The sequence below is a fragment of the Henckelia pumila genome, chromosome 3 (assembly GCF_033568475.1).
Source record: "Henckelia pumila isolate YLH828 chromosome 3, ASM3356847v2, whole genome shotgun sequence".
In the NCBI taxonomy this organism is placed as follows: domain Eukaryota; kingdom Viridiplantae; phylum Streptophyta; class Magnoliopsida; order Lamiales; family Gesneriaceae; genus Henckelia; species Henckelia pumila.
The window spans coordinates 59,056,153-59,080,141 of NC_133122.1; the positions used below are offsets into that span (position 1 = coordinate 59,056,153).

Below are 23,989 nucleotides of genomic sequence, written 5' to 3' on the forward strand. Positions count from 1 at the left end.
TTATGATATGAGATATCTAAAATCAAATCAACATTTTATTTTTAACACAAAAACTTCTGTAAGATAATGTAACGATCAATTTTGTAAAACAGAACTACTATACAACTCAATGCATAAAAAAATATTATTTTTTATTATAAATATAGAGTTAAATCAAAATATATTTTCTTCAAAACCTGTTTTTACTACCAGCTTTGACTCATTTACTAACTACATTTTCTTTCTCACTTGGTCCTCTTACACAATCATACAAATCAAGGTCCTTTTAATTTCAATAAGTAATTATTAAAATATTTATCTTATTTTTGGGGCCGTGAAACTATTTTGATAGTGAATTTTTTAAGTTTCGTATTATTTGCTCGGTTGAGATTTACATTCCACAAAATTGATATTATATTATTTATTAAAATGGCATCACTCATGTGGATATTATATATTGAGTTGATAAATTAGGCCTTATGGGCCGTTAAGGTTTTTTTCTGATGCCCAATTAAACGAATGCAGGCCCATATTGATCCTGGGCTGGGCTGGTCTGGGCCAGCTTAAGCGTGAAAGCCGAAAGGGTCTGTGATTTTCTAGCTGACCAAACCGAAGAAATGATGCTCCGTTTCGTCCGGAGAGCAGTCGCCGCAACGCGCCACTTCTCGGCAAAGACGGTGTCCACGGCAGCTCCGGAGGCGGAGCCGCAGTTCATAAGGAGAATAAATACATCGGAAACAAGTTCCACCAAATCGACTAGCGCCGGCGGAGGCAGGGACACGCTAGGACGGCGACTTTTCGCTCTGGTGTACGCTAAGCGCAGTGCAGTTATCACTATTCGGAAATGGAAGGAAGAGGGGCGCGTAGTACGCAAGTACGAGCTAAATCGCATTGTTCGGGAGCTTCGAAGGCTTAAGCGCTATAAACACGCTCTCGAGGTCGGACAACTGCTAATCGTGTGATACGTATTTTTTGCCTTATATTTTCGTGGTTTACTGTTCTTCATGGTTTCCGTGCTCTGTTTTCAGTTTAATTTGATATCTCGCTCCAGAAAGGTCACTTGATGCTTTATTAAATGGTGCCATCTTTACTTTCTCTTGAAAACCCATACTGTTGAAGACTTGAAATTTAGGAAAATGTATTTATAGGGGTGGCTTTTTCTTCTTGTAGCCGTACCTAGACCGCAAGAACGCTGGACTTTGATGGATTGAAAAATTTACTGTCGAAGATATCAAGATAAACGCAAAGTATTGACTGAAAATGTCTGCACACCACTCCAATCACCGTGGATGACTTCACAGTAGATTTATGCGATTTATTTACAATTTTTTCTTCGTCATACATTTTCTTGATCTATTCTATTTCTTGTAACGGATTATGCATCAAAACACCACTTCTTACAAAAATAAAGAAAAATAAAAAAAGAAGACTTGTTGGTAAGATAGCTGCTGTAAGTATGCCAAAATGTATACTTTACTGAATAAAAAAATGCATTTACAGAAAGGTATCAAACAAACCTATAGCGCAATTGGTTTGACGGGTACATACCTGATACCAGATGGGGTTTTGCTCCTAGGGCTTTTGAACAAGTGATCTCCAGCTCTAGGGATTTTGAACAGGTGATCTCCGGCTCCAATAACACGTTGAAATAAATTTTCCAATGGTTTGAGGCTTTGAGCTCATGAGAGATCACGCTATCATAATGTTTTATTATGTTTATGCTTAAACACTAGCAAACTCATTTTGTCTCAATATTTATTGAGTTTAAAAGGTGGGGGGATGTCAGATGTCTGTTTGTGTGTGTGTGTGTTTGTGTTTTTTCCCCATGCTTCAATTTGTTGTGTGAAATATTATTATTAATGAGTTCCATGTCGATTATTCTTGTTTTTCCGAAAGTTGAATAGATCTAATATCCCAGATGCAGTAGTAATGTTTTGCTAAGGTTTGGTACGACACATTTTCTTATGTCGATTAGCTATTCAGTTGTGTGCAATGAGATTGCATCTCCACTAAAAGGTTCCAAGCCCTTATACTAAATTCTGGAGTTGTCCAGGTTTGTGAATGGATGAGGATGCAAGAAGATATGAAGCTAGTGCCTGGGGACTATGCTGTCCACTTGGATTTGATTACGAAGATTCGAGGTATTAACAGTGCAGAAAAGTTTTTTGAAGATCTCCCTGATAACATGAGAGACCACACGACTTGTAGTGCCCTTCTCCACACCTACGTGCAGCACAAGGAGTCTGATAAAGCCGAGGCTCTGATGAAAAAGATGTCGGAATGTGGTTTCTTAAAATACCCTCTTCCATATAATCACATGATGTCTCTATATATCTCCTCGGGGCGGTTTGAAAAGGTTCGAGGATTGATTCCGGAGCTGAAAAAAACAACTGCTCCTGATGTCGTTACGTATAATCTGTTGTTAACTGCATGTGCATCACAAAATTTGATGGAAACTGCCGAAAAGGTTTTTATTGAGCTGAATAAATCCAAGATTGAACCAGATTGGTTAACATATAGCACATTGTCAGGCATCTACATCAAGAATTCACTGCAAGAAAAAGCCGAGTCGTCATTGAAGGAAATGGAGAAAAGGATCTCTAGAAAAGCTAGAGTTGCTTATGCATCACTCATTAGTTTACATACCTCCCTGAAAAATAAAAAAGATGTTCTCCGGATATGGAAGATGCTGAAATCCACCTATCGCAAGCTGAATGATGTTGAGTACACTTGCATTATTTCTTCCTTATTGAAACTTGAAGAATTCGGGGAAGCGGAGAAGCTATTCAACGAATGGGATTCTGTTTCTCCAACCAAAGATTCAAGGGTTCCCAATTTACTTCTTGCTGCTTATATCAATAATGATCAGATGGAAAAGGCAGAGGCTTTTCACAACCAAATGGTGCAGAAAGACTTTGTACCATGTTATACCACTTGGGAGCTTCTCACTTGGGGTTACTTGAAGCAAAGGGAGGTAGAAAAGGCTCTAGATTGTTTCAAAAGAGCGGTTAGTAGTGTCAAAAAATGGGATCCGAATGAAAAACTAGTGCAAGAAGTTTGTAAAAATGTTGAAGAATCTGGCAATGTTGAAGATGCTGAAAACTTGATGGATGCCCTTAGGATTGTTGGCTATATAAATACCGAGATATACAAATCTCTTCTTCGGACTTACAAAAGAGTTGGTAAAATGCCACCTATTGTGGCAGAACGGATGAAGAAAGACAATGTAAAGATGGACGAGGAAACTAGGAGACTTGTACATGAGACAAGCAAATTGTGTGTGGCTGAAATTGGGAGTGGTCTGTAAGAATGAAATCGAGGATCAATTTCTTTGTCCCTTTTCAGACCGAGGGCTGGATGGATTGTGGAGACTACGGGTTCGGTGTCAACTGTTTCTATATCCAGGCGCGGGTACAGCTGGAGATGGAGGTGATTCTCTAAATATTTGTTGAAAAATTTTATATGGTATATTGCTATTCCGAAAGTGCAAGTTTTGTTTCAATGAAAAGAAACGATGGCCGTGCGCAGGTGAGTATCGTTGGAATTATTGCATATGTTTCTTGTGAAATGGTGTAACGGTGGATGGAATTAGTATAACCTAAAGTGTAGTTCTAGCATGTGAAAATTGGACATATCCTATGAATTGGAACATGTAGAAGAATGTTTTCTTTTTTCACTAAAAGAAACCACCACACATGGTAGGGCCTTGTAAATCACACAATATATTGCTGTAGTGTACTGTTCTTTGATGAGCAAGTCTAAATTATTTTATTTGATAGTTAACATAAACACATTTAAAGATCGTAGTTACTAATAAATATATTTTTATAATTATTAACGTTTTGCATCCATGTTTCACTTGGCTAAATTAATGTCTAGGTTTCTCCCACTAATTTGATTTAGTGGTTATGTTGGACTTGAGACAAAATAGCCACACACAATTGTTTGATAAATAGTTGGAGAGGAGTACCAAAACATAACTGATAACTGTTAGGAGTTTCAATTTTCCCTGAAAATATATCATTAGCGCGTAATAATAATATTCATAATATTATTCTTATTGTTTATATATGTGAGAAGAGAGAGTGAAATTAATACTTCTTGTGTAATAATTATACTTCTTGTCTCTTGATATTGATTACGGAAATTATATTCAGGAAATCTAAAAGGAATAAAATTAAGATAAACATTATTTTTAATCAAAAAAAGGATAGATACGATCAAATCTCTCCAAAAAGAGAAAGAATCACTTGATACGTGTAACTAAAGACGCTCTAATAGTCAAAAGGTAAACTCTTGTCATAAAAAATTACATTAATGCACGTTGACCAAAGATCAGGTAACTTACGTAATTCAGGCAACCTTTTAAGGACAATACAGACATTTCATAAATGGAAAAATCAAACATTTCTTACACCTACTATTTAATCCCTCGCGCGGACAGTGTTTTTTCACATCAATAAAAAAATAAAAATAAATTACCAGCTACTTTATGGCTCAGAATAACTACGGTGGACCCGATCATGGAGCCCTTCAATGGCTTCCTCCGAAGCATGCCACGGGAACTGGTTATGGCTTTGACCACAAGGTAAGGTTCTTCTTTCGTGTTTCGCATGCATTATTCGCTTGTACGCTGCGAATATTTATAGGTTTGTCAAAATGTACAAGTTTCTAATGTGTGTTCATTTGTATTGAAGCAACAGTTTGGTTCGGGGGCGGAGGAAGCACGTCGCCGTGGGATGAAATCGCCGTCGGCCTCTGAATCGGATTCTCCGGCAATGGTATACTTCATTTTTTCTTCAGAGTTTTGACAGTAAACCATAGTTCATACATTTTATAACTAGGTAAATACATATCGACGCGTGAATTGCTAGATTATATATTGTCTTTGGGTAACATTGAATTTTTTCGAAAATATTCAGGGAATAAATGATTTGGTACCCAAAGTTTATTTCGGAAATACGATTTAGTTGATATATTTTTAGATATTATATGATTATAGGAAAGATAATATTTTGACATATAAAGTTATATTTTTTCATGAGTCTCAGGTCGAATCAAATCAGATATTTTTATGATAAAATTAACACGTGAGATCGTCTCATAATAATTTTTTGATTAGGAAAATAATGACTATATAACATTGATGTAATATATTTACTAAATTAAAATGATAAGACCAAAATGATATTTACTAAATTATAATGACTATATATACACGGTGCAACATGTATACTAGACCAAAAATTATATATGGAACTGACTGATGTTGGTGGCCTTGAATCTAGTTTACGCACAACTCAAAATCAAAATCGTGGATACCCGAAAAAAGAAGGGAAGGGCGAAAATGGGCCGTATGTGGGCCCGGTACGCAAGCCTTTTTCTTAATATCAGGCCCAATAAGTACCGGTACTGGAGTTTTCCTTCCCCGAGGCGATGGCCCGGATCTTAAATCCAACAAAATTAAGCCCGGTATGATCTCAGGTCCACTCAATATAACAATTTATGAATTTTTAATTCGTCCCCCTATTAATCATTGCAGCCTGCGGGTAATTATATTCGTAAGCATGAGATTTTATATTTTATATTTTCGAAACATAACAAAATAATTTTTTTTCCTGACATATCTCTCTCATATAATACACTTCTTGTTTGGAACAAAATATAAATTCGAACATTATATTTTCTAGCATAATTCAAATCTATACAAATCACGATTACACATTATTTTTAGATTACAAAACAATCTCAAATGATGTTTTGTAATTTTAAAAGTAATATAAACATTCCCCAAACTTTAACATACTTACATTACCCCTCATACCAATATTAAATATATATACATGTGTTATCTGTTATCGCAATCTATGTGATAGATTATAAATTATGTTGAAGATTGTATTCAGCAAATATTTCTTTAATATTTTGGGGCCCATATTTCAGTCGTGTCTCCTGTTTTGCTTCCTTCCCACATTGTTCAAGCTCTAAATCTCAATGTTTGTGAACTTGGCCAACAAATCATCAAGCCCCAATCAGTACCAGGTCATTTATTTCTCTAATAAATTCATTTTATTTTTGTGATAACTATATTATAATTAAAATTTTCATGTATGCAGATGAAACCAAAAATTGTGAGAATAAAATTGAAGAGAAATCGGAGAAAACCCCAAAAGGAGATTACTCGTGTTTTTCACCAGAGATCAATCTCCCCGAAGAATGGACATATTAGCGCACTCCCAAAGGACAATAATAAATTTGATTATAACTAAATAAACGATTATGTGTATTATTCACAATCATACATAGAATAATGGTTAATATATAATGGTGAAATACAATACCTCACCCAGTAGCTACTCACATGTTGTAGCTTTATTAAGAAAATAATTACTTGATATGTAGTCTCAATAAATTAAATAAAGACGTCATTTAATTTATCAATTGCTTGCTTCAAGTGTTTTAAATTTGTTGTTCTCTAATGTTTGGAATTGGCATACATAAATTGTTCATTTTGATTGGCAATGGCATTTAATTTATTTTCCACCAATCTTATTAGCTTTAACACAATTGATTTGTTCAACTTTGAATAAATAAGCGTGCCATTTTTCTATACTCGACCAAAAAATCGTGCCATGCTCCAAAAAATCAAATATTATTTTATTCTATATTTGTTGGGCTAAAAGGATCATAATTAAAATTCGAGGATATCATGCCATCAAATGTTAAACCGTGCTAAGAATAGTTCCCCTTTTGGGATATAATTTATCAAATGCTAAAGAGTTTTGATGTATCTTGTGTTATTATTTAAGATAATATAATAACTAATTTTGACCTTTAGTTTATTAAAATATTATTTTCCCAAAATATCTCTACACTAATTTTATTTTTTTTCTGAAAATATAATAAAACAAAAACTTAAAAGCTTATTATTGGATGGAAAAGTATTAATTCTAAGTAATTTTATTATTGTATAAATAAGTTTATCTATACTATTCTATTAAAATTGAGGGATTGGTACGTTGGTATGGCCAACCACTTTATTTGTTTGCCCTTTAATATATATTTAATTTAATTACCAAAATGTCATTTTATTTTGTCTATTAATAACTAATTATTTATGAAAATGTCACTTTCACTATTTTTATTTGTTTTTTTATGAATATTTATTTACAAAATGTCATTTTTTTATTTCACTATTTATTATTTTTATTTTCAATTAAAAAAATTAAACAGCACGCAAGTCTTGCGTCCTAGTAATAGTATTAATAAATCATGGATGATCAAATGGACTATTGTCTATATGGGCCTTGGGCCCGGGAGTTTCGGGGTGTGGTTACAGACTTACAGGCTACGGCGATAGTTACCCGCCAATACAAATTTTGAAAAGAGAGTGCTTTCCCAATTCGTTAATTCATGAAAAATTCACCATAAGATCGAATCTCCGAAGGCGAGATATAGCGGCGGAGGAATGGAAGAAGGCGGAGGAAGCTCGGAGACGAAGTTCAACGATGTTGTCGGAGCAATTCAGTATCAGTTCAATTCTACGAAGAAGAGAATCGACGGCACAGGAGGAGGAAGCTCGGAGATGCAGTTCAAGGATTTCGAGACCGCCACAGACATACTGGATGGCTCCGCCATTTTCCACATCGTCTACGACATCCTCGGTTTCATCCTCTTCATGCACCAGCAAATCCCCTCGTAAGCTTCTCACTTGTGTGGTTAATTGTTAGAATTAGTTAAGTTTTGTACTTTAATCGATTTCGTTTGCGCTCTGGAAGAGTAATTCAGGATATCACTCGTGATTTTGATGAATTGCGCGATGAGTATAAAGAATTGGTGAGTGAAATGAATTTCTGTTTCCCTCTCTTTTTGCCTCTTTTTGCTCTTTTTAGACCTTCAGCATCTACCCGAGAAAAGTGCAAATTGAAATCAACACTAAAATCAGTTGAAAGTTGACTACCTCGTATTTTGCTTTGTGGTAGAACAAGTACCAAGTTTAAAGCTTTTGAACTGTCATTTATCGTCATGATTAAAACAAAACAGCTGTTGTAGGTCTTGATAAACATTTCTTTAGTTATTTTTGAATTAGGAACTTAGGTCCAAAAAGAGCCTTTAACTTTCATTACAAGAGTTGAATTCTGGAAGCATTGATAAATAGGAGGCTGAACTTTTGAAAGATGAGGCGAAACTGGTCTTGACGAGGAGAAAGCAGGCTGCAAGAAAGAGGGAGGTGAAAATGGAAATAAAAAGGTTGGAAAAATTGATGAATTGCATATCTAATCTCAAAACTGCGGTCAAGTCAATGTTTGCCGAAGTTCAGAATGTCGAAAAAATATCCCTGGTTCTTGGACCTAGTCCTTTAAGGCCTCTGCATGTTTATGAAATGTGTTTTGTGAATGTAAAGGCTGATGCTGGGGATTTTAGTCGAAGTAAAGTCACCGAGTTGCTCTCCAGAAAGGTTTGAATGGATTCAAATAGTGGCACTTCAACTATTTTTTTGTTGTGAACTTTGTGATGATTTTTTGTTTTTCTATTTTTGGGGAAGGCGATACGAGCTTTGATATCAAGAGGAGCTGGATCGGATTCATATGGTGGTAATTGTTTCTTGAAGAAGTTGTAAGATATTAAGTTCATTGCTGTTCACTTGTTCCATGAACATTTTTTGTTTGTGTCGGTCGTGCTTTTAGGTCCCACAAAGTTGTTCCTCTTGGTGAAAGCTCCCTCGACCCTGAATTTACCCCTGCATTTTCTTCCCAAGCGGGAGTTTCAACTAAATAGGAAGGTAAAGGATTCCACTCATTCTTTACTGTTTCGGGGGCGGTAATTGCTTTGCTCAGATTTCCGTTGTCATTGACATTCAGTTACCATTATGAAAGTGTTTATCATTGTCCAGGATGACATTTTGTCACTGACTATCCCGTTAATAATTAGCCTGAAATATATAACATTTTGACATTTAAGGAGCATTGGAACTATAGTCTGTGTGGTTTTCTCGATATATAAGTGGCTACGGTTTGTTTTCATCAATACAGGTGGTCCCATTTCGATTAAAATTCAGGGGAAGAACTTTAGATTTGCACACGGATTCTCAACCTAATGGCTGTGCTGGCACTGGTGGATTGTTGAACTCTGCTTCAAGTGATTTGATCTGGTACTGAATGATTCAAACATTATAGATTAAACTCCTGGATATTTTGGTTTTCTTTGATCATTAGAAGTTTTTGTCAGCTGTTAAATGCACATTATAGTGCTGTGCCACCACTCACCATATACCTCATCTTTTCTGTTTTCTCTTCCCCAAGATCCAAGTAATGTAAAGCAAAACAAAACTTTCTTCAGAAAACTCGAGAATTCTTAGATGAAAATAACATTCCGGCGCGGTTTGTCACGTGGCCATCCATCTATCTAAATTCGGCCCTTCATCTGAACCATTGCCAATTTGCCATTTACAAGTTCTATATGAGATTTATGGATCGTAAACAAACATGTTTCGGGGAACTAATTTTCCCCCCGAACTATTGATAGCAGACCTCTCTATATAAGAGAAGTTCAACACTGACTTTAGACTTCAGATTATAGGCTATAGCCAAGTAAACGCGTAAAACCTCAATGAAGGATTTTTACTAGCAAAATCATGATTTCATTGCAGGTTTCAATGTAGACACGCAATCAAGGGCTTGGTTTGCAGGGCGTCGTCACCGGAAGAATGATTACATAAGGGACGGCTAATTAAGTACCTCTGCATCCGATGGAAAGGCGAGTCTTGCGACATTCAAGCTTCGGAAAGAGAGTCCAATGCTGTTTTTTTTTTTAGTCCAATGCTGTTGACTTGCTTGTTGCTTCGTCATTGATTCGTGTCCGGGAATGTAATAAGCCATGATCAGAAAGATTAACTACTAAATTTATGCAGAGGTTGAAGTGGCGTGTGACTGGCTATGAGTTTGTAGACACATTTAAATTTGTAATTTCAATGGATTTCATACTTTAACCAGCACCCCCTTTGCGGTTATATATTTGATGCGATTATCACAAAATGACTACCCGGAGGTGAGGAAACTCTCGGGCGGAAAAGATGGGTGAATTCTCGTTTTTTTTTCTGAGAGTGAGGCCTCTCTTGCTTTTATAATGACCCCCTTGGGCTTTCAATGATTACTGGGTATGGGCTGCCATCACGTGTGATTTAGACATTCGTAGTTCCAGGAAAAAGCTCACTCTGTTAGAGCATGGTCCATAATGATTTGGTCGGGATTTGCTCCTGGCACACTCTATGCAGACGTGGCTGTTTTTTAGTCACCCGGATCTCCCGGGGTCTCCCGAGTGCTTATACTCCTCGGGTTATATCACCACCCTAAAGATAGTCGGGCTAGGACCTGCTCCGTTGTCCCGACCACCCGGCTTACAAGATACCACCCGGGGTTTTGGCCACCCGGGGTATCCTACTAGGATATCATGACACTCCCTAAAGATAGTCGGGCTAGGACCTGCTCCGCTGTTCCGACCACCCGATTTGCAGGATACCACCCGGGGTTTTGGCCACCCGGGGTATCCTACTAGGATATCATAAAGCATCAAGTGCAATGCTACGAAGGTACAGTACGTATAACAAATGTCCTTTTCTTGTTGCCTGCTGAAGATGAGAAGGTTCAAGTGTTGCCGGGGTTGGTCGATTTTGATTTTGTTCACTACAGAAACCTACGAACTTCTACGAATTCGCCCATTGGTGAAGCTCTTGAATTTTTCCGATCTCACCCAAAATTGTTGAACTAAAGCGTCTTTGGTGTACGTTTTTTTTACTTTTGATTTAATCGTATTATATTGCATGTATACATATATATTTGTACGTCTTGTAGAATCCCATTTAATTTTCTTTACCTATTGATGCGATTATCACAAAATGACTATCCGGAGGTGAGGAAACTCCCGGGCAGAAAAGATGGGTGAATTCTCGTTTTTTTTTTTTTGAGAGTGAGGCCTCTCTTGCTTTTATAATGGCCCCCTTGGGCTTTCAATGATTACTGGGTATGGGCTGACTGACGGCTTTTAGGGTGATGGGACGGTCATCACGTGTGATTTAGACATCCGTAGTTCCAGGAAAAAGCCCACTCCGCTAGAGCATGGTCCATAATGATTTGGTCGGGGATTTGCTCCTGGCACACTCTAAGCAGACGTGGCTGTTTCCTAGCCACCCGGACCTCCCGGGGTCTCCCGAGTGCTTATATTCCTCGGGTTATATCACCACCCTAAAGATAGTCGGGCTAGGACCTGCTCCGCTGTCCCGACCACCCGGCTTGCAGGGTACCACCCGAGGTTTTGGCCACCCGGGGTATCCTACTAGGATATCATCACACTCCCTAAAGATAGTCGGGCTAGGACCTGCTCCGCTGTCCCGACCACCCGGCTTGCAGGATACCACCCGGGGTTTTGGCCACCCGAGGTATCCTACTAGGATATCAATATTTATGTTCCAAATATATACAATCAAAACTGAAATCAAGATTATCAGTGATCGAAACTCACATCCAAATAATCAAATTACTTATTTATACTATATATAAAAAAAAATGTTTTTGTTATATTAAAAAAACAAGGTCCACCGTCAAAAAAAAAAAAAAAAAAAGGTCCAGTGCTCATTTTGATTTCAATTTTTAAGAGACGCTTCCGATTTCGGTTCACTGTTCCTCATTGTAATCATGGCCGGGCCTGCAGTAGTATATTCCTTTTCAACTTCCATTGTGGATTGCAATATTGCATTGTATATTTGATCCCCGTTTCTATTTTATTTGTTACACAGTAATTTTTCCTGCGCATCTTAAATCAGTGTCACAAAATTCCATCCGTGGAAGTTATGATCAAACTTTTACAATACTAACAAATCCATTGTGCATTCGAATTTCGTCTTCTATGTCACCATCTTTACGTATGATAGAATCTTTTTGATATATCTTGTGCCTCAACAATGAATATGCAAGTGACTAGATATGATATTTATTTTTTTTCATATATAATACTCGAGACAAAATATCGAAACCAGACGTATAATAAAATACAAATAACAGCATATATATTATAATTAAATATGATCCATGCAGGCTTCGATTTTGGGCAAACCAATGATCATTTCCCAACCCCTATATATAACGCAATCGAACTGACACAATTATCATCCAATCTCATTGCAAATATTAATATATATATATATACAAAGAAAAAAAACCAAGAAAAGTAACCATATAATATCACAATGGCCCTTCCAAAGTTCAATCACTCCTTGACAATCTTCATCATAATGGGATTGCTACTAGCAACAACATTTTCTTGCGTGGAAAGTGAACCAAACACGAGTGTGCAAACCCTGATCTGCAACGGGGACACATATCCACCGGGCGACCCATTCGGCGACAGCGTGGCGTATGTTCTTGCAGATTTAATGAACGTCACGCCTTCGCAACAAGGCTATGACTATTACGCCGTGTCGCCCTATCCCACAGCGGTTGCCTATGGGCATGCGACGTGTAGCCAGAAGCTGGCTAACTCCGAGTGCGCGAATTGCATGGCTACGGCTAGAGGCACGGTGTCTACCATTTGTGGTGGTCATATTGGTGGCCAAGTTGAGATGGTTGATTGTGGCATGAGGTATGAGAATTACTCGTTTACATAAAGAGTCGAGGCTGGCTGGGATTCAAGTGTTTCATGCAGTGGCATTGGCCATGCATTGTGATCTTTCTGTGTTCTTTACTTTGATTATGTTGGAACTAATTTGTTTTTACCAGTTATAGGGATTTTGGAAGTGTTTTGTTTGAAGTTTAATGAAATAATTAATTTCGTGGACTGGATTATAAGTTATTTATAAATCCAGTAGTTTGGTGTCGGATTTTTTTTAAAAAAGCTATCTTTTGCCTCAATAATTTCATTACTTCAAACATGTAATATTATAATATATGAAATATATGTTCACACATCATGTGCACCTTAATTGGTCTCTACTCTTAACTCTAAAAGTTACTTTTAACATCAATGTATTTCAAACAAAAATTTATTTTTGTGCATAGATTGCTTGCAAAAATTTGCTATTATTATCTCTTAAATTATCAGAGGATACATCACCATTGCATGTATGGAAGAAAATTCCACTGCTGACAAGTGACAATTAATTTCCATCTAAAAATAACAATAATTCTATTTTCAGTTACTAGTTACTACAGCTGTTTGCACAAGTCATTCATATTACACTGAAAATAAATCAGCTGTATATAGCCCTTTTCAATGTACATATTCAGTCTTTGAGTGAGTATATCTTTCTTTGCAAATCATATTTACAAGTAAAAACTGAAAAACACAAAAAGAGAGGTGTATTCCTAGGTTTCAAGTTCATGTGAATCAGAGTATCCATCCAAATACAAAATTTTCAATTCACCTGACATCCATGATTCACAATAAGAACAAGTTGCAAAATCATATGCCACGCCCGCCCTCCGTAGTTCGTATTTGAACATTCGCAAGAGTCATCTGCAACCGTCGCATCAACTCAAAACATCTGGCGCTAAGGTATATGATTCCTTAAGATTCTGTCACATTTTGTCTACGAGAAATCTCTCGTTTAAGAAAGGCCGCATAAAGGAGCTCGTTCCAGGAATCAGGTACGCCAGGAAGGCACCAATGACTGCAATCTTGGCGACGGGTAGGAGGCTGCTTGGCGGGGCCTAAATAATACACAGAAGAGTGACCGTCTTTCCTCTGAGAAGTCATACCAGTCACATTTAATAAGCTGATATTCCCCTTTTTTTGATGTTCTGATAAAACCTTGACGATGTTTATGAACTCCGTGTATGACTCATATGCCATGGGCTGCGTAGTCAAGTCGGGTAACATCTCCAAGTGGCACGTACCACCATTATTCCAGTCACCTCCTCTGATCAGACAAAAGAGGAGTTATAAACAGATTTTATGATGCTACTGTATCAAGCAGGAAAGGACCATCTAGTTACGCTCTCCCCCACCCCTCCCCCTTGGGAAAATACACGATCCAGTACTACAGGTTGAATGGGTACTGAAAGAACAGGTCAGTAAGAATATGTGGACAATGAATCGAGGTACCTGAAATGGACGGGAGCATAGGTTCGGAAGATGACGTGAGTCTTTGACAAATTTACATCCCGACTTGTCCAGTCCACCAATGTCTTGATTGACCTTCGTAACGCATTCTCAATGCTCATCTCCATCTTTATCTCAGCCCCTTCTTGGAAGTAACATCCCCTGAAATGCAAGTATGATTGGGATTCACAAGGTAAATCAAGTCCAAGCCAAATGTTACACATTCAAACCACATTACGGATTGAAATACGGCAACCTAAATAATATGTTTTGGTTGATGTGCCACATAAATCAATGAGTAATGATGAATCCTCACCAAAATGACAGCCTCAAAGATTATCGTAGCTCTAATAACCATTTTAGATTAGAATTCTGACGCCACATAGTAGCGGTCTAAATTACATTGTTCAACCCTCCATCAGCCAAATCACTATGTGCTGCTTGTTGTGTGGCTAAAACACATAAAGATTACAACTCAAACAAAACATAAATAACTACTATGAAAGAGTCAAACTTTACCCTTTAATTGTCTTCTCATAATTCCACCAATGCCCCGTATTGAAAACAAGTAAATCGGCATCCTTCCACCGCCAAGAGCTCCAATCCATTTGATCTAGCTTCAATGTCATTCTCACCTTTGCAGGGGCTCCAGCAGGCGCACGGCCCTGTACCACTAGAAACGGTGCTCTGTAGTACTCAACCGTGCAGTTAAAATCCTTGAACTTAAAAATTAAAAAACCAGTATGCTTAGTGATTGGGTTCCCATTCACTTCATAGATTGAAGACTTATTCGGAGTAGCAGAAGAAAGCATACAAAGAAGGGACTCCCATTGATTTCTTCCAATAGAATCTCCCACAAAGACAAGGCGTTTGTCTCGCAGTTTTTCCAACATAAGTTTCGCGTTAAATCTGTGACATGAAGGAAATAACATAAGAGAAATGCTATCACAGGGAAGGCTGTTATCTTCAGGTATAGCAACTGGGTAAAGAACAAGCAAGCCACAGCTGTGACGTGCAATAATCTTTGGCCACAAACAACCACCATATTCACCCGGAAATTTCAAAGAATCTAAAAAAAATTTGGCCACGGTATTTTCTCTTTGAATCAACTTTGCGTGATATTAACTAGTTGTTTGAGCCCAGATAGCAAGAAAATCATTTTGCAGCTCGATAAATTATATTGTTTCACAGTAAATAGAAACCCAGATAGCAAATACAAAATCCGAAGTCTTTATCACTCTTGAAATAGCAACACATACCATTCAAGGAATAAAATTTCTCACAACATAAAAAGGCTTCTCGTTCAACTTATCTAGTAAGCAATAAACCAGAAAATAATTGTAGCCTACTTAAACAGCTTGATTAACCTGGGTAAATCGCAATTCTTCGGCTGCCACCGCCACTTTGTATAGAAATCATCACGCCTACCATTCTCAGAACACCTAAAACCAGAATCCAAAAACATGCAATCTTGAGATTTGTAAAGCGGATAGCTGTCATCCCACACCCAATTCCCTTCGAATATATCACACTCTCCATCAGCAACTTCAAGAAACCCAACTCTTGCTGAAAAATCATCCGACTTAAACCAAGCACCAAACAATCCCTTCCCATATAAACTACTAACAAATCTGTAATCCAACAGAAAAATGCAAAAGATTAAGCAAAGACAGAACAAGAAACAGCCAAGAGCACCAGGTTTAGGCTCCCGAGCCTTCAAGAACTTAAATTTCTTGACAAAATCCAAGTCGGCCATTTTGATATGGCCCCTGTTAGATGCTTCTTTGTCCTCGCTCATCAACTTGTTTACATAACAAAATCCAAACTTTGCGGTTGAAAGTCGAAACCCACTTCAGATTCATCAAGAGTCACAAATGGGCAGTGAGTAGATGGGGATAAAATTCAAGCAAGAAGACGAGTAGAAGACACTGGACCACTTTGAGTACGAACGAGAATCAATTCAGTGGCGTTATTTCCATTCTCGACTTCACATCAAGAACAGTACCTCGCCGAAATGACAGGTTCTTGGATATAAATTTGGGGAAAAAAACTGGTATAAAATAGATGGGACGGAGGTAGAAGATGAGGTGGTGGTGGTGGTGGGGCCCGTAAGCCTTGAGGACAGGCAATCATGGCAGAAAACCGTCCCGCATAATGGTAATTAACTGCCCCTAAACACACCAAGATTTTTTTTAAAAAAATATTAACTTTATATTATTCTAATCAAGAATTTGGCAACTCATTCGATAATCGAGGCAGTATACGTTATTCTTCCACGTAATAATGATATACATATCAGTTTCCACGTTTTATTTTTCGAATGCGACTTGTGTAATTTCTTGAACGTTCAAAGTTCCAAACATCTCAGCTTTAAAAAAAAAAAAAAAAATCCAACTTCTCGAAAAGTCCACAAAAAGCATCCAAGAATTCGTTTGTTGCCTTATAAAAATCAAATTTTTTCCCCTTTTTACTCATCAATCTTATAGAATTCAATTTGCCTGAATATATTCGTGACAAAATTTGCATTGAAAGTAAGTAGTATAGTTGTAGTAAGATGCACAAGACAAGCCATTCATAGTTTTGGTCAAGATCTAGTAGGACACCTAATTGTGCAGTGCTACCTCATCTTTATATTTTTGCCCTTTATTCCTTGTATCTAATGATGAAAGGCAAATGTCGTGCCATAAACATTAAACTTCACTTTGTTCTAAATTAATTAATTATATATAATTTAACGAAATTTTGAAGTTTATATGTATAATATTTTTATTATATATATTTAATAAATTACTTACTATTTTTATAAAGGATGAAAAGCTATAAAAACCAAATTGGTCTTTTGGCAGCTATTATCTATACTATATATTAAGCAATAGCACCTTAGTTGGTCTCTTAGTATGCTTAATATCAAATTGCCAAAAAATCCTACTAAAAATTCATATAATATTAAATTCAAACACTTTAAAAATAAATGTTATATAATATACACACAACACATAATATTTATGTATTATGTTACACACGTAATGCGTGTGCGTTACATATTAAGAAATAACATTTTAATTGCTCTCTTGGTATACTCAATCTCAAATTACAAAAAAAAAACTCTCATAAAAGTGTCAAATTACAAAAAATGGATATCATATTAAAATCAAACATCTTTAAAAAATAAAAGTTATATTATATACACACAACACATTATATTTATATATCACGTCACACACGCAATGTGTGTGTTATCCCTAGTAAAATTTAATTCTTCACACACACATATAATTTAATTGTTTAAAAACCTTGTCTATCTATAAAACAGAAACCATTTCAGATATTATTCATACATTGTGATTTCTCAAATTAATAAACACAAATAATAATAATCAATTTAGCTGCCCTAATAAAATTATTTGTTTTGGTTTCAAAACAAAAAGTAATATTTCCATCCAAGATCGAAATGATCACAATTATTTATAATTTCCTAGTTAATTGTTTTTCAACGCTCCACAAAATTATAAACATTTTTTATTCTCACAAGATAATTTCTCGTGAGTTAAAAATAATAATATAATATAATAAAATAATATTATGAGTCGACTGTCGACCCACAAAATCTGGTGAATATCGGCGGTGACCTTCCAAATCTTTAATTAATTTCAAGGGGGTTCAAATCCACATTTAAAAACAAAAAATTGACAAAAGCCTACTGGCCCCATTTAAATCTTTTAAAAAATTCTCCTCAAAAAAAAAATCTTTTAAAAAATTAATTTATATGTAAGATCTCTCATAACAGTTTAAACGTGGTCCTCCAAAATATATTTAAATCGTGCCTATTTTTTAAAAAATCAAAATTTGGCCCTGAATTTGATTGAAGGACCAAAGCAATGGAAAGCCCAAATAAATATTACTCTCTTCGTTTCAATTATATTGTCCACGTTTCCTTTTTTATTTGTCCCAAATATATAGTCACATATCATATTTAGTAATGTTTTTTTACACTTTTTTACTAATATGCCCCTATTAACTACACTTTGAAAATTGTGCAATCATATTTTAATACAATTAAATAGGGATAAAATATGAAATCTATATAAAATTTATTTTTTCAATAACTTTTTTTAATATGTGTGAAAAAGAAAAGAGGACAATATATACTGGACATAGGGAGTACATGAATTAAGAAAATAGATGATTAAAATACTAACACTATGTTTGGTAGTATTTGAAATTAAAAATACCGTTTTAATGTTTGACAAGTTGAGATTTCAAAGCGGGATTGATATTTGATTGTATTTCATAAGATTTCAATTAGTTAACTGAAATTTGGACAAAATTGGTCGGATTTTTGGGGATTTTATGGGATATGAGTTTATAAAACAATAAAATTATTTTTAATATACATTTATATAATTTACTTATAAATTTTAAGTTTTATTTATAATTTTTTTATAAAATATCATTTAACCAAAATTTATACTATCAAATTTCAAAATATATTTTAACTTTTTTGTCAAACACCAAAATAAAATTCTAATTCCGTAGATTTAAAATCCAATTTTAATTTCAAATCCAAATCCAAATCTAAATCCAATTCTAATTCCATTTTTCATAGATCCAAACACAATGTAAAAAAAGACAAGGGTGCAATGCTCAACAAATCTTCTTCCAAGGTTCTTTAGCTAATTTTGTATTTTCCCGGGCTAGAAACTGCGATTTTAGTGAAAGTTGGTGTCTTGCTTAAATATTACTATTTGAATAAATATCTATACTAAATATATATATATATATATATATATATATATATAAAATGATCCTCTACGCCCTAGGATGCAGGAAATTATTAACGAAGGGTATTTTTTTTTTGCACCACCGAAATCCCCGGGTTTTAGTGGTCGCTCACAGTGCAGGGAATCAAAATTTATATATATATATATATATCTTTCTATATATATAAATAATATGCTCATTAGACACTATTTTTTGTTTTACCGAAATTGCCCTATAGATATTACATTTTTGCTTTTTTTTGTTTTTTTGTTTTTAATTTCGACATTTCATATTACAGTTTAGTCCATCTTTTTTTTCAAAATTGGTCTTTCTATTTTTTTTTAATTTCAATAATTTAAATATCAGTTTAGTCCCTCGATAATTTTTTTAATTACAATGTAGTCTTTCGATAATTTTTATATTACATTAATTAAAAAAACATTGTGCAAGCACTCATTGCGTGCACCAATATACTAGTATATAATAGTTGAACACTTTAAAGGGGTTTTTTTTAATTAAATAATATAAAATAAATAAAAATTTATTAAAATATTGCATTTTATAAAAGGTTATCAAACTATACTAATCCGGGACAGTCTGTCCCGGATTCAGCAGAGATGTCAGATGACAGCTCTGACGCCTCTGCTGAATCCGGGACAGACTGTCCCGGATTCACCTTTAAAAAATAAAAAGAAAAAGAAAATTTTGGGCCACAAAAAATCAGGCTGATTTTTGTTTTAAAAAATATATAATGAAGTTGTCTTGTCGCCAATAGTGGCCAACAAGACAACTTTTTGAATCCGGAGCAATAAGACACCAAATAATTGAATTATTGTGTATATTATTTTTTATTATTGAAACCAGTTATTGTGTAATTGAATTATTGTGTATTGTGTATTGAATTATTGTTTGAAATTATTGTGTATTGAATTATTGTGTGGTTCACGAAAGAACTCAGCTCCTTCTTTCATTTTATTTTCGACTATATATATTTGATGTCGTGCTGCTATCATTCTCATTTTCATTCTCATTATATATATCCTATTGATTTTTGTTCTCGTTCTCATTGTTAATTTGTTATTCACGGTTTCTTCATTTTCTTAAAGGTAAGCTTACTTAAATTTTATTTTTTACAATAATTTTTTGTTACGATATTATTTTTTAATCATTATATTGTGATGTAATATTTTTTTTAAACATTGTCAGATTATAAATTTTTCGTGCTCCTACTCTGCTCGGATTTCTTCTCGTGTTATTTTCGTACTTGTTGAAGGTAAGCATCATCATCATCTATGTTTAATTTTTAGTTTGTTGTACTAAATTTTTTTAATGATATTTTATTTAGTTTTATATTTTGTTATAATTTGTTTAAAAATAATGTCCGAGAATAAATTTTAAGTATAGATAAATCTTTTTTTTCTGTTAACACGTAATTATCTTAATTACTTTGCAACAAATTATATCATCTGCCAATTTTTTTGAGATTTAATATTTAAAATGAATTTAATTTATGTAAAAAATTTTGTTACGTATTGATTTATAGTTTTATGTAATTATTTTAGTAAAATGTAACTAATTAAGTTAATTTGTGAACATAAGTAAAATTAATAAAAGGATATTATTTTTAAAATTAAAAAAACTGAAAAAATTATAAAAATAGAACAACTTTGTAAATTTAACAAAAGTAATAGAACCTAGGATGTCTCGTGTCTCGGATTCAAATATTGTTGATTAATTTTTTGGCAATTAAAAATTTTTTGGACTAAAAAAAATTTTGTTACTTTCAAAATTTTTCCCAAGTATTTCTATATAGCTACACATATACTCCACTTTCGTATATAAAATTTTTTGAAACAAATTAAGTAATTTTTGTGATAATACAAAACAAAATTAATATTAATTTATTTAATAAAAATTGTATTATTTATTTTTTACATTAAGAATATCGATAAAATTAATATAATTATTTGAGAGATTGTTATAATTATTTTAAGAATTGAACCAATTAGTTAATTTGCTAAATATAAAAATCATTAATTAAAGGATACAAGTGTGAATTGATCACGATCATAATTACGATTATATATATTGTATACTTAATAAAAATAAAATTTAATTTAAATATTTAAATGTTAAAATTATAATTCTGAGATTAGATATTATATTATTTATAGATTCCTATTGAAAGAACATAAAAATAAATGCTATTATTATTTTTCATTTCTAGCACCCGAATAAAAGACAACATGATTGAATAAATTTTGAAATGTAAATAATACTCTTCATATTTTATAAAATATATTTATTTATTAATTAATCATTTAATATTCCAACATACCAAAAAATTATTTATGTTTTTACTTTTGTAGTCTGTTGTTAAAAATATATTTATTAATTAATCATTTAATTATTTTTTACTATTTTCACCACAATTAAATAATATTAAATTTAATGAATTTTCAATTACTTAAATTATATAGTATTTAAAAAAAATTCTAAGTTTTTTGTTTATTTTTTTGTTCGTTGCTCTCTTCTAGTTTTCCTGTGTAGTATACTTAGAGCAGATATATTTTAAAAAATAAAAAAAAATATTATTTTCTACATTTTTCTTATAATATATTATTAATTAATTATATTATTATTGGTAAAATTTATTATCAATTTGCTTACCTAGAAAAAATATTATTCTATATTGTGAACATCAACAATAATATATGTAATTTAATAATTAATTTTGATATTATATATTTTTTGTTGACCACAGAGATGAATGATGTGAGTGCATTATTGTACCTTGGTGGTCATGTTATTGTTCAAAACGAGAGGGTCGGATATAACATACCAGCAACTAGGCCCATGAAAATTCGACGTTTTATTACATTTGCTACATCACAGATGACGAGAGTCTACAATTCATGTTTGATTCGTCGCTGCTACATTGTTTTTACCTGTATGTTGAATCATATCCAGTATCTTATGAGGTAAGAAGCTGTGATAATGAGCCGTTCATGCCAGGGATAACACAAGGTTTGAGTACAATGGATTTCAATGAGCATCCACAAACTTCTGCACGCCACAATGATGCCGCAGGTACAGAATTGTATTCTGGAACTGATACAGGCAATTGGGATCATCACACCATGGTTTCCACGGAGCAAGATCACGGATGGGTCCAAAACGAAACACTATCATGGGATTTATATTCACGGTTTTGAAGTCATCATATCACAAATCCCACACAAGAAGATATTCCTAGGGGGTTCAATACATCCAGAGTGTTGGATTTAAATTACGGGGATACAGGACCGAGTATCATGAACCCGAGATCTTTTCACAATGCGCAAAATATGGTTGATGACCATATCAGGGGAGCAAATATGCAAGAAGCAATTACAGAAAATATTACAGAGGCACATGATCTGTTTGCTGACAGTTCTCATAATGTAATGAGTAGTGATAGTGAGCCTGATGTAGCATCAAGTGATGGGGAAGAAGATGATCGTGTCAACACACTACGTGAAGTTGACGCCCAAATCATGGATGCAGGACAGGGCGCACGTCAGGATGAGGGCACATCATCGCATGTCCCATACTATGGTGGGGAAACACTTGCATAGAACATTCCTCGTGAAGGTCCCGTCATGCGAGAAATTCCTCAATTTTTCAACACAGTGTATGATGAACAAATTCCAGATTCATTTGGGCTATCATCTAGATCACGGACTAAGTTCTATGACTCTGCAAGGCCTGAACTTTGTGCCAAAATGGTTTTCAAGAACAAAACTGAATTAATGGCATCTGTGAAGGATTTTTCTGTTCGAATTGCAAGACGTGAATATGTTGTCGTCCAAAGTTCTCCAACAATATGGAAGATCAAGTGTAAGAACTTTTCTGCAGGTGGCAATTGTGGTTGGGGACTTCGAGCATCATTCAAACAGAATATAGGTTTTTTCATGATCATGAAGTATGGTGGAGAGCATACATGCATTTCTAGCCAAGTGGGCATAGATCACCACAACCTTGACATAAATATGGTAGAAGGCACACTTTTTGAAATTGTGCGTTGTGATCCTGCATATGAGATCAAGTATGTCCGAGAGAGTATCAAAAGAAAATATGGGTATGAGATATCATATGCTAAGGCATGGCAAGGTTTGAAGCGTGCAGTGGAGATCGTATATGGTACGTGGGAAAGCTCTATATCATTGCTTCCTAAATATATGGGTGCTCTGTCAAAGTATAATTCAGGAACTATTGTAGAGTGGAAGTACCTTCGGCAAAATGATCATCCCCAAAAAGTTTTGAACTTTGTATTCTGGGCTTTCAAGCCGTGTATAGATGGATTTTGGAATTGTCGCAGAATAATCAGTGTTGATGGCACACATCTGTATACCAAATACAAGCACAAACTGCTCATTGCAGTGACTTTGGATGCTAATAACCAGTTGTTGCCTCTGGCATTTGCGCTAGTCGATGAAGAATCTTACGAGTCTTGGCATTGGTTCTTAAGTAACGTTGTACAACATGTGACACGAGGTTGCAGAAGAGTGTGTCTTATATCTGATAGGCATACAGGTTTAACAAGTGCGGTTCAAAATCTGACTTTCGACCTCCTCGTGGTGTCCATCGTTTTTTTTTTAGGCACGTGTGTTCTAATTTCAATAATAGGTTCAAAAATATTCATTTGAAAGACTTATGTTGGAAAGCAGGTACACAACATCAAATAGGGAAATTCAATGCTATGATGGAAGCAATAAAGTCAAAAAATGTAGCAGCTTTTAGTTATTTGTCTAACATCCCGAAAGAGAAATAGACGTTTGCTCATGATGGTGGATGGAGGCGCGGGGTAATGACGACAAATATATCTGAGTGTATAAATAGTGTATTGAAAGGAGCTCGTCGTCTCCCTATTACCGCAATAGTGGAGTTAACCTTACAACGATGCGTGCAATATTTCATACAAAGACGGGGACGAAGTCAGAAAATGATGGAAAAACATCAGCCTTGGACCGATTTTGCTTGCAAAAAATTTGAGAAGTGGTCGAGAAAGTCAATTGAACATAGGGTTGTACAATTTGACCAAATGGATCTGACAGCATCCGTTGCGACAAGATCAAGACCAGGGAGTCAACATCACATACAAGCTGTCAAGATCTCT

The 23,989-nt window shown here is 34.7% G+C and overlaps 5 protein-coding genes across 8 annotated transcripts; 4 read left to right on the top strand and 1 right to left on the bottom strand.

The window, feature by feature from the left end:
* Positions 1-596: 596 nt before the first annotated feature.
* Positions 597-6,367, top strand: LOC140887619 (pentatricopeptide repeat-containing protein At4g02820, mitochondrial). Of its 4 annotated transcripts, none has more exons than XR_012151955.1 (7): positions 597-917; positions 2,033-3,408; positions 4,465-4,567; positions 4,683-4,760; positions 5,268-5,451; positions 5,923-6,021; positions 6,096-6,367. XR_012151955.1 is itself a non-coding variant. In XM_073295001.1 (2 exons), exons 1-2 carry the CDS (start codon positions 597-599, stop codon positions 3,284-3,286), a joined length of 1,575 nt encoding a protein of 524 aa, XP_073151102.1. In that variant the 3' UTR covers positions 3,287-3,835. The 4 variants fall into 4 exon arrangements, 1 of the variants encoding a protein (XP_073151102.1); XR_012151956.1 differs by having other exon boundaries at positions 4,481-4,567; positions 4,677-4,760; XR_012151954.1 differs by having other exon boundaries at positions 4,481-4,567; positions 6,096-6,366.
* Positions 6,368-7,376: 1,009 nt separating this feature from the next.
* LOC140893110 (uncharacterized) lies at positions 7,377-9,907 on the top strand. Its single transcript, XM_073302176.1, has 7 exons — positions 7,377-7,677; positions 7,758-7,815; positions 8,138-8,437; positions 8,525-8,573; positions 8,667-8,761; positions 9,012-9,130; positions 9,629-9,907. The coding sequence occupies exons 1-7, from the start codon at positions 7,448-7,450 to the stop codon at positions 9,687-9,689; spliced, it is 912 nt and encodes a 303-aa protein (XP_073158277.1). The 5' UTR covers positions 7,377-7,447; the 3' UTR covers positions 9,690-9,907.
* Positions 9,908-12,220: 2,313 nt separating this feature from the next.
* Positions 12,221-12,786, top strand: LOC140888800 (antifungal protein ginkbilobin-like protein). Its single transcript, XM_073296503.1, has 2 exons — positions 12,221-12,612; positions 12,750-12,786. The coding sequence occupies exons 1-2, from the start codon at positions 12,221-12,223 to the stop codon at positions 12,784-12,786; spliced, it is 429 nt and encodes a 142-aa protein (XP_073152604.1).
* A 380-nt stretch (positions 12,787-13,166) lies between these two features.
* Positions 13,167-16,146, bottom strand: LOC140889065 (protein trichome birefringence-like 11). The gene is made up of 4 exons (XM_073296766.1): positions 15,438-16,146; positions 14,590-14,979; positions 14,074-14,232; positions 13,167-13,888 (listed from the first exon to the last, which is right to left on the bottom strand). Exons 1-4 carry the CDS (start codon positions 15,866-15,868, stop codon positions 13,537-13,539), a joined length of 1,332 nt encoding a protein of 443 aa, XP_073152867.1. The 5' UTR covers positions 15,869-16,146; the 3' UTR covers positions 13,167-13,536.
* A 6,326-nt stretch (positions 16,147-22,472) lies between these two features.
* Positions 22,473-23,644, top strand: LOC140888801 (uncharacterized). The gene is made up of 2 exons (XM_073296504.1): positions 22,473-23,406; positions 23,541-23,644. The coding sequence occupies exons 1-2, from the start codon at positions 22,473-22,475 to the stop codon at positions 23,642-23,644; spliced, it is 1,038 nt and encodes a 345-aa protein (XP_073152605.1).
* The last annotated feature ends 345 nt before the right edge of the window (positions 23,645-23,989 follow it).

Bases quoted from the DNA above. Each gene is read 5' to 3' on its own strand.
- LOC140888800 (XM_073296503.1), top strand. From the start codon at position 12,221: ATGGCCCTTCCAAAGTTCAATCACTCCTTGACAATCTTCATCATAATG. The intron at 12,613-12,749 runs GTATGAGAATTA...TGTTTTTACCAG, and splicing joins ATGGTTGATTGTGGCATGAG to TTATAGGGATTTTGGAAGTG.
- LOC140893110 (XM_073302176.1), top strand. From the start codon at position 7,448: ATGGAAGAAGGCGGAGGAAGCTCGGAGACGAAGTTCAACGATGTTGTC. The intron at 7,678-7,757 runs GTAAGCTTCTCA...GCGCTCTGGAAG, and splicing joins ATGCACCAGCAAATCCCCTC to AGTAATTCAGGATATCACTC. The intron at 8,574-8,666 runs GTAATTGTTTCT...TCGTGCTTTTAG, and splicing joins TGGATCGGATTCATATGGTG to GTCCCACAAAGTTGTTCCTC.
- LOC140889065 (XM_073296766.1), bottom strand. From the start codon at position 15,868: ATGAGCGAGGACAAAGAAGCATCTAACAGGGGCCATATCAAAATGGCC. The intron at 14,980-15,437 runs GTTAATCAAGCT...TTCATGTCACAG, and splicing joins AAGAATTGCGATTTACCCAG to ATTTAACGCGAAACTTATGT. The intron at 13,889-14,073 runs GTACCTCGATTC...TTGTCTGATCAG, and splicing joins TATGCTCCCGTCCATTTCAG to AGGAGGTGACTGGAATAATG.
- LOC140888801 (XM_073296504.1), top strand. From the start codon at position 22,473: ATGCGAGAAATTCCTCAATTTTTCAACACAGTGTATGATGAACAAATT. The intron at 23,407-23,540 runs GTTTAACAAGTG...GTTGGAAAGCAG, and splicing joins TATATCTGATAGGCATACAG to GTACACAACATCAAATAGGG.
- LOC140887619 (XM_073295001.1), top strand. From the start codon at position 597: ATGATGCTCCGTTTCGTCCGGAGAGCAGTCGCCGCAACGCGCCACTTC. The intron at 918-2,032 runs GTCGGACAACTG...GGAGTTGTCCAG, and splicing joins GCTATAAACACGCTCTCGAG to GTTTGTGAATGGATGAGGAT.